Genomic DNA, 15769 nt, shown 5'->3' on the forward strand with positions numbered 1-15769 from the left:
GGGGGAGGGGTGAGGGCGCAGGCCGGCGAGCGCCCCGCCGCCCTCGGGGCGCCCGGCGGCGAACCCCGGCCCGGGTGGGGGTGCCCCAAAGTTGGCGCTGCGGGCTGGGCCCGTGGGAGCCCCCGCGTCCCTGAAGGGCCTGGTCGGGAGCGCAGACCAGGAAGTCGCGCCGTCCCTTGCGCTCCTTCAAAGTGGCTGCCGCCCCTCCTGGTGGTGGCAACAGGTGACCGGCTGAGACCGGTCCAGGGCCCCTCTCTAGTCCGCTCCCACCCCTCCGTCCTCAGCCCGGCCTGGGGGATGAGGCGGGGGCTGCCCCTAACGTGCTCTGCTTGATTTGTGTCTCCGCAGAGAAGGTGTTCGCCAGCCTCCCCCAGGTGGAGAGGGGCGTCTCTAAAATCATCGGCGGCGACCCCAAGGGCAACAATTTTCTTTACACCAATGGGAAGTGCGTCATTCTAAGAAACATCGACGTGAGTACCTCCTCCCCGTATCCCCCCGCCCAGGCGGGGGTTCCTATCTTGGGCGCGACTCTCAGGTTAATTCCTCTTCCCCTCTATGGCTTCTTCTCCCGCTCTCCGCAGCCTGAGGAGGGTGAGGACGCCACGCCCCCTCAGCCTTGGGACCACACCTCGGAAGCCTAGCAGACTAGCAGATGGTTTCAAGGTGGCCAGGCCCACTTCTCACTCTTTTCATGGGGAAACTGAGGCTCAGATTAGTTCAGATCATAAGTATAAGCGCTCTGGATTAGGGGGACCGGACACACCCGGCCAGCTGCTGCTTGACCTTGGGGTAGCTGGTGACTTGGGCCTGGGAATCCCAGTGCCCTCATCTGTAAAATGGAGGTGATGACACCAGGCTCCCCCCCCTTCCCCCCACTTCCCCTGACCGCCTGTGCCCGCTGAATGAGATGATGCGTCCCTCCCACCGGCTCGCCTGGCACACACCCAGTGCTTGGTAAATGGCCCTTGTGTATAATCATTACCAACACCCAGGGGCTCTCAGTGTGAGCGGCCAGGACTCACACTCAGGCCTCTCTGCACACCATCCGGATCTGAGCCCCGGCGCAAAATCAGGAATGGTTTATTCCCATGAAGCATTGAGACAGACATTCTGTACTCAGGCCAAGAATGCTTGTCGAGCCGATGTCGTGGGGAATCCTGTTACTCCTCTGTAATTACCCAAACGACCCAGTCTGCTTGTTGGTCTCCCCACCGCCGAGATTGCACACTGAAATCTTTCTTCACCCTTCCCCAGCCTGAGTGAAGGGGAAAGTGCCAGCACAACCATTGGGGGGGGGGGATGTTCTCCTGAACTGTGCTTGGGGGTCGGGCCTCGTGCACAGCATGTAGGCAGATGATTTTGATTGGCCGTGCTCCCAAGGGATGTCAGCTTAGATTCACATCTGTTGTGAGTGATTACCCCTAGTGGGTTGGGATTGTTGCTGATCGGGTGCACTTGCCCTCAGGAACCTCACAACTGGCTGAGGGAGCGAAGGAGTTGTGTGGGCCTCCGCTTTCTTGCCTGTAAAAGGAGAGGCCTCTACCTGGTCTGAGGTGCTTCTGGCTCTGCCCTCATCTCTGGGTAAGCCAGCCTGTCACCGTTGCCCCTCTGCTCAAGGACTGAGCCCCGTGTGACAGTTTCAGCCCTGCCCGGGCTTGCTGGGCACCTCAGATGAAGGGGGTGGGTGGGTGTGAACGTTCTCTGAAAGTGCTAACAGCTATTGTGCTAGTCACACGGATTCCTAGAAAGCTGATCTGGCCTCGCTCAGAACTGGGGGAAACCTTGCCAAGGACTTAGATGGTAATGATCCGGAGGTCTCCAGGGTGAGGTCCCGAGATTTCGAGTAAATAAAAGTTTAGACGACCCACAGTAGATACTCACTGGCAGTTTGGCAAACAAAGTGGACCAAAGCGTTCTCAGGGATCCAGAGCATTGGAACACCAGGCCTGCCCCTAGCAGTCATGCTCATGTCCCTGCAGTCTGCGTGTACTTCCAGACGGGAGGCCTCCCGTGAGGTGGCCACTGCGTGTCTGGTACCAGGGAGGGTTCTTCAACTGAAGCCTCTCTCTCAGCACCACCCCCACCCCCCGCCACTGGGCCCATTGCTCCGAAGAGAGGTGAGGCCAGTGATCAGAGTTGTTTCCACCGGAATTGTTCACAGTCGCACACGAGCACCCCCTTCGCCAACATTCCCCGCCTCGTGCGACTCATTCTGCTCGTCCTTCGGAAGCCTTCCTTTTTGCCAGCACCCCAGACTTCACCGTTCTCTGTTGAGGGTGCCTCTGCTCTTCTTTCCCACCTATTTGTAAGTTTCTGCAGGGCCCAGGACAGCACGGTGCTGCTAATGCGTCCCTTCCTGATCTGGATGTACATCAGGCACCCCAGGCTCTTGTCGGATTGAGGGACCGTTGGTACTGAATTAAGGATGGGCACCGTTTTTATTAGGGTACAACATTCCTGGGGAAAAAAAGACGTGAGCCCTCGTGAACGTTCAGGGAACAGGAAGGAAGGTGGTCTGGTTAAATTACAGGCTCAAGAAGGAGAAGAGATCCGAAAGAAAGGTGGAGACCCGGTTGTGGAATGTCCAACAGATGTCTGATTGGCTTCTACTTGACGTGTCCTAAGCACAGTAGGGTTTCCTGTGTGTCCTGTCCCCCAGACAGCAACGCTATCGCTCCAGCTGTTCAGGCCCCAAACCTTGAACTTCTGCTTGATTTCCCTCTTTTTCTTCCACGCCATGTTTAATTCTCCAGTGAATCCTAGTGACTCCCCTCAAACTAACTTCAGAATCCGGCATTTTTTCTACCTGCTGTTTCCACCTCCTCCAAGCTACCATCCTCTCTGGGTTGCAAGACAGAAAACCCAAACTGGTCTCCCTGATTCCGTGCTGGCTCTCCTCCAGTCTGCTCTCAGAGCACGGCTGGACCGGGTTTGGTAAAATAGGAGGTGGCATTCATTGTCCTCTCTGCCCTCCCTTACTATGGCTGATGCGGCCTCACCATCGAGCCTGGTACCTCGGTCCCACCCCCAAAACCCCACCCCACCCTTGTCACTCATCTCCAGGCACCCTTGCCTCCGTGATCTTCCTGAAACATGCCACACATCTGTCTCAGGACATGGGAACTAATAGCACTCCCATCCTGGCCTTCTCTACCCCGCAGCTAACATGGCGGGAGCCGGTGGGCAGGCCGCCACATCCTATGACCAGATCTGCCCATCTGCCTGTCTTCTGTAACCAGACTGGAAGCTCCTTGAAAGTAGGACTTTGTTCTTCTGTTTCTTTCACCTCTGTGTCTTCCCCCAGGAGAGTACCTGGCACATAACAGGTGCTCAGTAAGTATCTGTCACAACGCCTTGAAAGCCAGGCTGTGCCATGGAGATAACAGGCAGCCATTGAAGGTTTTACTGCCTAGAAATAAGAAAAGCTCCGCCTGCATAAGGTTGCTGGATCTTTATTTTGTGGCGTCTCCCTTTCATACCAAACAGGTATCCATACCCTTGTGACTTCCCATTTGGAAGTTCCCATTCGTTGTGTGGACTTAAAAGTTGTTTTGTGAACCCAGCACACTGGCACTTCATAAACTTGAGGAAAGAGTATTTATTTCCTATCAGCACATCCGTGGCCACACCTGCAGAATTAAAAGTTTGCAAGTGATGCGGCCATCTGGAATAGAAGAATCCAGGGGCGGCCTGGGTGGCTCAGTCCGCTATGCATCTGACGCTTGATTTTGACTCAGGTCATGATCCCAGGGTCACGGGATGGAGCCCCGTGTTGAGCTCCGTGCTGAGAGTGGAGCCTGCTTAAGATTCTCTTTGTGCCCCCTTGTGCTCTCTCTCAAATAAAAATCAGAAAAAAGAAAGCTCCAGAAGGGGAGAGCCTGGTATATTCTTACTTCGAGGCCAGCGTCGCCATTGCCCCTGCCTATTCTGCAGAGACAGGGAAGAGCTTTCTCCCAGTGGCAGTGAAGAAGCTTCTCGGTGATTCTGAACTGCCCAGTGTCAGAAGCCCCTTGAAAGCTGCCACAAGCAGTCAGCAGATTTGCTACAAGCGAGTTTGGGGCTCGCTTTTAAAGGACCCGGTCCCTAGATTCCAGAACTGAAATCTGTATATTTGAAAAAATTAGGTGCATGAAATCAAATTCTAGGACGTGAAATGTTTGTTGCAGTTCAACACTCTCTGCTTCCAAGTGCAGCATGAAGTTCGGGGTTGTTGAACCTGAGTGCTGAGCTTCTCATGGTGCGGTTTGCAGCCAGTCATGTGTAGAAGGACCACCTGTGCATCCCCCCGCATGGGGGAGGGGGTATGTAAAGGGACAGATGGCTTGAGAAGGGCTGATGTTGTCCCTTCTGTCTGTCTGCACGTGCCTCCTGAGTCCCTGCTGTGTGTGCTGGGAGCACAGATCCAGGGGAGGCCCCCTCCTGCACGGAGCTCGTGGCCTCGCTGGGAGTGAAACAAGCCAGCAGGTGACCGAAGGGAGCAGTGTTGTTGGGTTAGCACCTGTGCAGAAAATGAGCAGGGTAGCACATGCGTGAGCTTAACCCGGGAGAGACCTGGGGGAGGGTCTGATCTTTAAGAGGAGTCAGGCCCGGACAAGGCTACGGAGCTGTGTGGACCAGTAACGTGATCAGATCTGTAGTAGAGCTTGTTCTTTGCCTCAGGTTGGAGGTTGAAGACAAACGCACTCCGCAAGTGCTGATTAGCTGCTAGAACCAGCCCTTGCTTCCTGTTTTCCCCCACACGTTCACCAAGCTTGTCTTGCGGAGCCCTGCCCATGGCCACCGTGTCCAAGATTTAAATCAGTGGCTGGGGGGCGCCTGGGTGGCGCAGTCGGTTAAGCGTCCGACTTCAGCCAGGTCGCGATCTCGCGGTCCCGGAGTTCGAGCCCCGCGTCAGGCTCTGGGCTGATGGCTCAGAGCCTGGAGCCTGTTTCCGATTCTGTGTCTCCCTCTCTCTCTGCCCCTCCCCCGTTCATGCTCTGTCTCTCTCTGTCCCAAAAATAAAAAACGTTGAAAAAAAAATTTAAACAAAAAATAAATCAGTGGCTGGGAGGAGGTTTTGCCCCCAGCCCCACCCCCTAAGAGCTATCTGGCAATGTCTGGAGACATTTTTTTGTGCTACTGGTATCTATCTAGTGGGCAGAGGCCAGGGATGTTGCCAGGATCCCACAGTGCTCAGGACTATCCTGTAAGTTATGTGGCCCCAAATCTCAGTAGCGTTGAGAACCTTGGTGAGTAACATTCTAATGCTCTGGTTAGGCGCTTTAAAAGAATCTTCTGAGTGATTTGGGGGCACCTGGGTGGCTCAGTCGGTTAAGCGCTGACCCTGATTTCGGCTCAGGTCATGACCTCATGGTTTGCAAGTTCGAGCCCTGCCTCGGGCTCCATGCTGTGCTTGGGATTCTCTACCTTTCTTCTGCCCCTCCCCAGCTCGTGCTCTTTCTCTCAAAAATAAATAAACTGGAAAAAAAAAAAAGAAAAAGAATGTCCTGAATGATTTGGAAACAAGAGGGAAGAACCAGTTGCACCACAGAGCAACAAGGAAGTTTCCTGGAGAAGGGACACCTCTGAGGTGCGTTTTGGAGGATGAGTAAGAGTTCTCCGGGAAGAGGAGCGAGACAGAGACCTAGCAGAGATGGGGGAGAATCTAGACCGGGAACCAAATGTGCACGGAGGTTGGAGGAAGTTTGACACGGGTTCCGGGCGGTGGCTTCAGTACATTCCTTAACCCTGTCTGTGGGGGCGTAGAGCGGGCTCTCAGAGCCTTGGAGCTTAAAGAAGTCAAGGTTGCCGCCTCATGTCTGAGGCCAGCGGAGAGGTGGTCCTGGTTCCCGTTGGGTTGTGGAAGTCGGCCGTGCCCAGAACAGTTGGAGGTGCCCATTTGGATCCCTGTGCCGCACCCAGCCGTCATCCCCCACGGGGCCTTGTTACAGATGACGTGTAGGCTGTGCACTGGAAAGGGCCCTTTTTTGCTTCTTTGCTTCTCTTCCAGAGCCTCGGTAGAACCTGCCCGGCTTTGGTGGTGGTGGACCCCCTAGAAAGACCTGGATCCCAGGCTCCGCTCAGCTTGCTAGTAGCTTCTACCCACCAGTTTTATCTCTGCCCCCTGGAACCTTACCCAGAAAATGGCAGTTTCTCCACCGCAGGCCATCCCAGCCTGGGCATCCCCACCCCCAGCCCCAGCCCCGCCCGTGTTCAGCCCTTCTCTGCGGGGACCCCAGGCTTCTGCTGGTCCAGCTCACTGCCCTGAGCACCGCCTCTGGTAAAGGAGCTCATCTTTGTTGAGCACTTGGTATGCTGGGCAGTGGCCGAGCACTTCACGTACATACTTCATCCAGTTTGGTTTTCCTATCTGTAAGAACAGGGAGAACGGGTAACAGGGTCACTGTGGGATGTCACAGAGTCCTTTCACAAGTATTCCTGGAGGGTTGCCTGGGCTGTGACGGTACGCGGTGCCTTCTTCTTCACATCCGCCCTGGTGGCTCAGTGCTGTCTCTTTCTAGAGGTGCCAGACTGAAGCCCCAGGGGTCCCTTCATGACTGCTCAGTGAGGCCCTGCGCAGACAGAGGGAGAGGAGAGACAGGAAGGGAGGTGGCGGTGGCCTTGTCTGTGCTGGGGTCCCTGCTCTAAGGCTTGGTTTGCTCCGTTGGGAAGGGGTTGAGCTGGGAGGCAGGAGGGAAAGTCACTCCGGGAGGGGTGGGCCCTGTAGGACCGCTGAATGACCTGGCCCCACACCGTTCGGAAACCTGTGGGCTAGACAGAAGTGCTACTCTGAGTTAAAAGAATCAGGCTAACGATGGTTCCAACCATAAGTGAGAGACCAAAACTCAGGAATGAAGGCTCTTACCTGACTTCAGGTCCCCATCTCCACTGCTTACCAGCGGTTAGCCTTGGGCACGTCATTCGTTCTGTGCCCACGTCTCTTGGTCTGTGAAGTGGGTTGTGAGGTTACCTTCCTGTGAGGTTTCAGAGGACTCGGCAGAAGGGTCCACTGGCCAAGAGTGAACCCTCCATCGCAAACGGCCCTCGGGGTCCAGCAAGCCCTGGTCTCCTGGGGCATTTGGAGGCTGCCATGTTGGATCAGATACAGGCCCTGCCCTCTGTGGAGTTCGCTTAGCGTGAAGCCTTGCGGATGTCAGAATGGCCTGCGGTACATGGCGGAGAGCAGTAATGATGGTGGGGTGGGAGGTTGGATGGGAATAGGCATTGGGGTTGGGGGAGACCGTCTCCAGTTGGGAGCATCGGGGAAGGATTCTCGGAGGTGGCTTTCACCTTTTCACCTGGGTGTTAGAAGGTAACAGGAGACATCATCGAGGATCAGGAAGGAGCGAAGGCGTTCCAGGCTGAGGCAGATAAAGGGAAGAAAGTCACATAGTGATTTCATGGAGGAAGGAGCAGGGCATCATGGAAAGTGGACCTTGGATTGCTGGGGGAGGGTGCGTTTCCTGCAGGCGAGTGGGAGCCTCCAAGGTCGAGCAGGGTGGTGCTCGTTGGGTGCAGCTTGGGTGGCGGGTTTTATTTCTGCAAAGCATTCGCTCACCACTGGATCCCCAGGGCCAGCCCAGATTCTTGGAAGGAGTAAATGAGCCATCCGTCCGTGTTCTGTGTGTCTTTCGAGGCTGTGTGGAGGGGCTCGGCTGCTGGGTTCAGCCTTGCCAGTTGGGAAGTACAGATGTCTTGTAGCTGCTTCGGAGCTAGGTTACCGTGCAGTAATTTGAGTTTGTCCTTGGTCATCAGTGAGCAGAGGCTCTTGCAGATCGTGTCTGATACACGGGTCCAGCTACCGGTTACTGCTTTTAGGAACTAGAAGAATTTAGAAAGCTCTGAAATGCAATCCTCCTGGAAGGTCACGGTCACTTTGCCTGGTCCAAGTTTGGAGGAGCCTAGAGCTTTCTCTGGAGGCTCCAGGGGACATCGGCTGCTGCAGGACAGCCTGGAGGCCCCTCTCGCAGAGCCCTGTCCGACAGCTTCAGCCCTGGTGGGCCGGGGAGGCCTTTCCAACCTCCTGATGCGTCCGCTGCGCTCACTGTGGCTCAGGAGCTGAGGTGAAAGCTGCTACTCCCTGTGACCTGGGCCAGTCACCAACCCCACTATACATGGTGTGATGGCCTCTGACCCCTCCTTGGCACTAGATAGAGCCTGAGCAGACATGGGGACGTGAAGGAGCTTTGGGGAAGCCGGTGGTCCATATGCTGCCCAAACAAAGTGACTTTTGGGAACCCCCCCACCCCCACCCCACCCCACCCCCCGCCTTTCGTTGGTGTAGCGAATCTCCCGGATGGGGCGGGGCCTGGGAAGGTATGGGGGTTAGTCTCCTGGCAGAAGGTCTGGCCCTGGGGAGGGGTCTTGGTGCAGGTGGGAGGCCAGAGGGTGTCTGGTCCGCACGGAGAATGGGCCTCCTGAGGTTCGGTTGGGAGGTCTGCTTTCATCTGGCCCCGCTGGGCCCCAGTCTGGCACTCTGTCAGCAGCCCAAACACCCTCACCTTGCTTCCCCCGCAGGCCTTTGGGTCTGCAGGTGCATGATGGCCGGCCATGGCCCGTGTCTTCTGTGAGGCTCCCTGACCTCCCAGGCGCAGGGGCTGCATTCTGGGACTGACCCCGGGGTCTCACCAGCCCCGAGCTCTGTGTGTCACTCGGTGATGTTGATGAGTGCCCACTGCCAGACCCTGAGCTAGGGGTGGGTGGCTCCTGTTCTAGTCCCCACGTGGGCCTGGGGAGGGAAGGGGCCCTGGCCAGGTAAGGCCCAGGGAGCAGCTCTTCAGCCCGGGAGGGCCTGAGTGGGGCTGGAGTGGGGGGTCCGGAAAGAGTGCAGTTAGTGGGGTAGGGTTCTGCCGCTCCCGAGGGAAGGATATCAAGCAGGGGAACCAGGTGAGACATGGGACTTAGAGACGGGGGATGAGGGGTGTAGCGGTCCACGGAAGGTAGAGAGCAGTCCAGAAGGTACTGTCGTGGTCCCCAGGAGGGACCTGGACGGAATCTGGCAGGGGCGGAAAGAGGAGGTGGGTTTGGGAACTGTTGAAGAAGACTGGCGGGGGTGTGGAGGGCCAGGAGCAGGCCTGGGGTCGGGGGCGAGTAGATGGAAAGTTGCGGCCAGCCAGCCATCAGCCAGCCAGCCAGCCAGCCCACATCCCCTCGGCACCCGGGTCTCGCCCTGGTCTGTGTCTCAGGTCTCCTGTACCCTGGTGGCAAGCACCCGCACTGCCAGTAGAAGTGCAGGAAGGCCTGGGGGAGGGGCGTCCCAGCCTCAGCACCCTTTGGGGGATGACCCCAAGGCTTGGCCCGAAGCATCTCCCAAGGCCCCGAGGGAGGCGGAGCTCCTGCCGCCACAGGGTTATTCCTTGGTGCACCCAGAATTGGCTTCTTTGCCTTCGTGCCTCATTTCCTCTCTTCCCTAGCCCTGCTCCAAATAAACTACGCACCCAGGTGTATTCTTCACCGAGGCAGCAGGAGAGGGACGAGTGAGGGGGATCTGCCACCCCCTGTGAGGCAGGGGAGTGGGTGTTGGGTCCCAGTCCTGGGGCCTTACAGACTCCAGATTCCGCTGATCTGGAATGAGCCTGAGCTGGCAGGGCACAGTGGGGACAGGGGACCCGTTATTTCTGCCTCTAGTAGCCAGCCTCCCTGTGTGTGCCGAGCAGAGCTGGGGAGGTTGGCACACACTCAGCTGAAATCATCGTGTTCAGTTGGAGAATCTGGCCCCTCGCTCGCTGGCTCAGTTGCATTTGCAAGGCAGACAAGAGCCATGTCTCATGCAGCCTGGGATTCTGGTGCCGAGCCTGCTGGGGATGACCTCGGGCGTTTCACAGCCCCTGCAACTGGCAACCCTGACCGTTTAGGGGCAGAACTTCTGCCCAGAACCTCTACCTACTCATCTGGTATCCCTGCCCTGGGTCCTCGGAACCCCCAGTGGGCCTGAGTGCCAACATATTGGCAAGTTGTCCTTGGGATGGGTTTCTCATCTGTAAAGTGGGCTGGTGGTGCCCCTCGGTCAGCCTTGAAACAGACATCTGGAGAAGGATCTTGGTAGTGGTGGCCTGTCTGAGCACCTCTTTTGGCCAGTTTCTGGGCAAGGGGTCTTGTCCATAGTCAGGTTTTGAAATTTTCTTTTTAACGTTTATTTATTATCAAGAGTCAGACAGGCATGAGCATGGGAGGGGCAGAGAGAGGGGGAGACACAGAGTCCAAAGCAGGCTCCAGGCTCTGAGCTGTCAGCACAGAGCCGACGTGGGGCTCAGACTCACGAACCGTGAGATCATGGCCTGAGCCAAAGTCGGACGCTTAACCGACTGAACCACCCAGGCGTCCCATGGTTGGGTTATAGAACATGAAGCACTAATTTGGGCCAGGAGTGGGTTGGATACCAGACATCTTAATTTTATTGAGGCATAGTTTAGATATAGGAAGATCAGGAAGATTCCTCTGCTGCACAGCTTGGCAAATGTGCACGGCCTGTAACCACCACTGTAATCTGGACACAGAACCTCCCGTCATTTCCAGAAGCGCTCCCCTAACCCGTTGCGGCCAGTGGGCTCCCTTCACCCCAGCACCCAGCAAGGACCAATCTGCTTTCTGTCCCTTTAAGTTTGCCTTCTCTGGAACAACCTGGAGAAGGAGCCACGCAACCCAGGGTGGTCTTTTGTGTCCTTTTCACTTAGCAGAATGCCTGTAAGGTTCACTGGAGTTGCTGAGTGTGGTTGCTGAGTTGGTAGTCGGTCGTTTGTTCCCCCTTATCGCAGGGCTGTATCCACTGTATGGATCCAGCGCGGTGTTTCTTCACTCGCCTGTTGGTGGACCTTTGGGTTGTTCCCAGTTTGGGGCTATTAATGCATAAAGCAGCTATGAACCCTCACGCATGTGTCTTTTTGTGGACGTGTGCTTTTATTTCTTGGGTACGTACCTAGGAGTGGGATTGCAGGGTTTTGTGTGGGAAGCGTCTGCCTAACTTCGTGCAGAACTAGCCAGACTATTTTCCATCCGCGTTGTCTTGCGTTCCTGCCAGCAACACGTGAACGTCCCAGCGCCCCGCACCCCTGTCCTTGCCAGCATTTGGTGATATCGTTCTTTTGGTCTTGCTGATTCCAGCGGGCATGTAGCGGTATCTTATTGTAGTTTTGATTTGCTTTTCCCAAAAGGCTGATGACATCGAGCACCTTTTCCTGTGCCTGTTTGCCATTCATGACATCCCATTTGAATACATCGTACCTTTCTAATTTCACTAGCAAATGATTATTCTCAGATGGATTAATCTGCGAAGAATGTGTATCAACTGCCTGCTATGTCACTTAATGCTAAGCGTTAAGTCTCGGGGGTAAAAGGGACTCCTTTTACTCCACTTTTCTTTCTCCAAAAAACTGTTTATTGAGCACCTGCTACTCGTTAACTGCCTTCATGGCTGAAAAGATAAATGCCCTGGAAGCAGGTTGCAGAAAAACAGATGAGAAGAGATGCCAGGAAGGTTCAGGACTACAGCTCTCCCCGCTGTCCAAAAACACAGTGTTCTAGGAAACGTTTTGTGAGCCGAAATGGCCTAAAGCAAAGAAATAGTTATCGTTACTTTATAATGAAAAAATTTTTGAGTGGTCTTAGGCCCACCCCCAAATCCCCTTTCTCAGGCTTTTCTGAGACCTTAGGACACATCTTGCTAACAGATGCACGAAATAAATTGAGGTAAAGCACAGATGCTCTCAGACACAGCTCGAGCTCTGGCAGCTTGACGCTGAGGTGATGAGTGTGGTTCCCAGGGAAGGAGCTGGGGGGCGCCGCTCGCTGCTCCGGGGGTGGGGGGGGGGCACAACCGCCCCATACCGGCTCATCTTGCTGTGGCACCGATGCCAAATGCTATCTTGGCCTTTTACCTTTCGTCATGAAAGTGAAAAGTGCTGTTCAGATTTCTTTCAGTCAGTGGAAACAGGTACTTAATGTACGTCTTTTGGAAAAGCAGAGCGGCGCAGCGCAAGCGTTGGAGGCACCGAAGAGAGAGGAGGCCGTCCCGGGAGGTTTCATGCAGGAGACAGGTCTTTGGTTAGGCCTCATAAGTAGGTGTCAGCAGGCAGGAGGGCTGCTCCTGGCCAGGGGAACAATGTTTGCAGAGACACGGGACTAAGAGGAAAGCCAGAAGGCGGCTGGCGGTGGGCGGGGCTAGAATTCAGGGTGTACCCGTCTGGACTCAGTCTTGAGGGATCCCATAGCCAGAGGGCGGAGAAGAGTGCCGGCCTCTGATCTTGTGGTCAGGTCGGGGAGAGGTGGGGGCGGTTGGGGATCAGGTTAGGTGTACCTGCAGCAGCCGCCTCTGGAACGCTGGGCATCCCACACTGGGACCTGCCATGGACTCCGTCTCCAGCCTGTGGGAAGCTGCCTCTTTCAAGAGCCCTCGGTTTAGAGAAGGTGGACAGCGGGAATCAGGAGTAGATGACCGCGTCTTTATTCCCCTCTGAAAGAAAGCCCGGCTGCCGAGACAAATTGAGAGCATCTCGGTATGCGTGTGTCGGGTTCACTGAGGCCTCTCGGCTGTGTGTGCGAGTGGGGGACGCCGTGCTCTACTTTTAGTAAATTCTACGTTAAAACCTTGTTGCTGAGTAGTAGAGGTACTCCTGCTCCCAGATGCCGGCCCCGTTCTTGGTGCCAGTCCAGCCAACCCTCCATCTGTGCTGCGAAGCGAGCGGGAAGCCCACGTTTCCCGGCGAAGGTTGTAACAAAGAGAGGCTCCCAGCCGCACGCCCCACTGTGCTCCTGGAGCTCGAAGCAGGGCCCCGTGACAGGCCGTCCAGTGGCAGCCGGGGTAGAGATGCTTGTGGACAGGGGGACCACAGGTGCCTCAAGAACGCAGCTGCCGACGGCAGCCTCCCGCCAAGGGAAGTAGGACAGTCGACTTTCAGTGCAACTTCTGTCTCGTGTGTGTGTTTCACAAGTACGTACTAGTACTATGGCAAGTGCGGAAAAGCAAAAGACAGACCATCCTCTCAAGTTCTACAGCTGTAGGCTAAAGAGAAAGAGACGAAACTACCTGGATTTCTGTCGCCCGAAGATGTGCGGGCGGGTAGAGGTGCTGCTGAGATTTCTCTTTATGGAGGTTTTGACTCGGGTGCTCGTGTGTGTGTTATCCCAGTCCCCACGCCCCAACATCCACTAGCCGGGAGAGTGGGAAGCATTCCTTGTGTTCCTTCTGTCTCCTCCTTGCAGAACCCAGCCGTTGCTGACATCTACACGGAGCATGCCCATCAGGTGGTGGTGGCCAAGTACGCGCCCAGCGGGTTCTACATCGCCTCTGGAGGTACCTGTGTGCGCGGGTGGCTCACGGATGCATGTGGTGGGGTCCGGGAGGCCCCCAGGCCAAACTGGGCTTCGGGCTTGGGAGGGTAGGGTGGTGGGAGATGGGGGGGGCCCGCAGGGGGGGGCAGCAGGTGGAACCAGTGTGATTAGTTCCACTTGGGGCTGACAAGGGATGTAGAAGCCTCCAAAAAGCCCCATGGCAGGACTTTGTAGTTGGCAGTGTTCCAGCTGGTTCCGGCTCCGAGGTCAGCAGAAATGCTCACTTGAGGCTGGCCAGAGGCCTTTGTGGGCAGCTGTATCATGATGTTTTGGAGCTCATTTTGTGTGTGTGTGTGCTTTCTGAATTGCAGCTTTGTCTCGTGTCACCTTTATTCATGAGCTGCTCCTTTCCCAGTCCCTCTCAATGCTGGCCTCAGGCAAGCGCTCTGGTCTGTGCCTTTGCTCTCTCTAGCCAGGCTTTTGTGTGGCTCTGTGGGAGGCTGGCTAAGCGGAGGGACAGAAAGATCTTTGCCACGTAGGATGCTTTGTTTACCCCGGGTCTTTGGGGTAGATCTTTGATGAGAAAGGGAGGCACAGAAGTCAGCGTGGCTTACCCGTGTCTCGCATTCATTCACTCACTCATTCGTTCCTATGCTCTACAAGATGCTTATGGCTGCCTTGCCTGTGCCCAGCCCTGTCTCCAGCCCCAGGGAGAGCCAGGCGAGTGAGCTGATGCGGGCCTGGGCCTTGTCAGCCTCCCCAGAGAACAACAGATGAAGGAATGGCTGGAAGAACTAACCAGCCAGGAGAGGAGGCTGGAGTTCATACACTCCGGGAACCGTTTGGTCTGCACTGGGTCGCTCCCTGTCCCTGGAGGGTGTGCCCCTTACTGACTGCGCAGGCTTCCTTGAGTAACTTACCTTCCTGGGCCTTGGAGTTCTCTCCCAGAAACTGGACAGAGGATCCAGAGTAGCAATGGGTGTGAGAGGCCTACGATGGTCTTGCACTGGTGGCCACCTGACAGCAGGTGACCCAAGTGTCTGCCACTAAAAGTAAGACATGCCAGGGCAACAGGTGTGCTGGCTGATGACAAATGCCGGCGGTCAGGGATGTATGTGAAGGGCTCTGCCAGGAGTCTATCCCATAGTGGGCACTTAATGACGCTTGTGTTTAGATCTACTCCAAGGCTATCCGTAAACCTTTCATTTATTTGTTTTTATTTTTTCTTATTTTTTTTTTAACTTTTTATCTATTTTTGGGAGAACGAGAGACAGAGCCTGAGTGGGGGAGGGGCAGAGAGAGAGGGAGACACAGAATCGGAAGCAGGCTCCAGGCTCTGAGCTGTCAGCACAGAGCCCGACACGGGGCTCAAACTCATGGACCGAGAGACCGTGACCTGAGCCATCCAGGCACCCCTTGTAAACCTTTGATTTATATTCCTTGATTTATTTTCGCCCTGCAGTTCCGCCCCCTGTTCCTGCTTGCCAGCAAAATACCTTTTCCTTGAAAGCCCCAGGATGTGGCCCTGGTGCCGGGAGCCACAGGTCCAGCCGCTGAATCACTTGGGAGCCCCGGGCGGGGTGCTGCACCGGCCGGAAATCTGGGCGCTTCAGACCCCAGCGCTGAATTGGTGAGGGAGGCTGGCCCAGAGACCGTGGCAAAGGACAGTCCACAGAAGTAAAGGATCGGTTTGATCTTGACTTTCTCGGAAAAGTGCCCTGACTTGGCAGAGGAACTGAGGGAGGTTTGGGCTGTGTGCAGATCAGGTGTTCTGGGTGGAGATCACGTTTTCGTTTCTAGCCTGCTGCTCCCTTTAATCGAGTGCACACAAGGAAGCCTCCACTGCAGAGATTAGGTCCTGGGCTAAAAATAGTGTGGTCGTGTAGTAGGGTTTGGAGTGTGCAGGAGGGAGGCTGGGAAAGTGCGTGCTCTGGTTAACTGGGTTACCTGGAACCTAGGGTGCCCAGGTTCTGCAGGGGAGGGGCCTAGTACCCCGGGAGGCCTGCAGCTCACTCCCAGATGGGGTTCTAGCTTTCTGCGGGACCTTTAGATTCCTGTAAGTCTGAATGGTCTGTGTCTGCTCAATGATCAAGCCTTCCGGAAGGCCTGAGTAAGGAGCCCGTGGCAGGGGCTGGACCCCCAGCCCCAAAAAACACGGTCAGTCTCTGCCTCGGGGTTGATGTAGCCCACGGTCCCATGTTCTCAGTGCAGAGCCATTTCCAGGGCAGTCCCAGTCCCCTCCAGCAGTGTCTTCCTTGTGTAATTTTGATGCTGGCGGTCTGTGCCCCACGCTCAGTCCCTGGGGCACCCCCGGGCTGTGAATCCCAGGCGGCAGAGTGGCGGGCATCCGGGAGAGGGCCCCATGCCTACAGGAGAGGAGAGGAGAGTTGCTCAAGTGAGGAACATAGAGGAGAGGCCTTGATGAAAGGCACTGAAGGGCCCTCACACTCCCTGCTCCCTGTCACCGCCCCCCCCCACCATGTTACTAAGCTGCTGGAGAGAGGGGGCAGGCTCACCCAGACTG

The 15769-nt window shown here is 56.0% G+C and overlaps 1 protein-coding gene across 1 annotated transcript in view; it reads left to right on the forward strand.

Annotated features, from left to right (window-relative positions):
* Positions 1 to 227: 227 nt before the first annotated feature.
* Positions 228 to 15769, forward strand: part of WDR1 (WD repeat domain 1) — a gene marked incomplete at its 5' end in the record, with an annotated part of 44507 nt that continues 28965 nt past the window's right edge. The window contains 2 exons of the mRNA XM_040494620.1: positions 228 to 470; positions 13177 to 13267. Coding sequence (XP_040350554.1) covers positions 228 to 470; positions 13177 to 13267 — 334 coding nt within the window. The remainder of the gene's footprint in view (positions 471 to 13176; positions 13268 to 15769) is intronic.

This window comes from Herpailurus yagouaroundi, unplaced genomic scaffold, assembly GCF_014898765.1.
Source record: "Herpailurus yagouaroundi ecotype Mexico unplaced genomic scaffold, PumYag 28, whole genome shotgun sequence".
Taxonomy (NCBI): domain Eukaryota; kingdom Metazoa; phylum Chordata; class Mammalia; order Carnivora; family Felidae; genus Herpailurus; species Herpailurus yagouaroundi.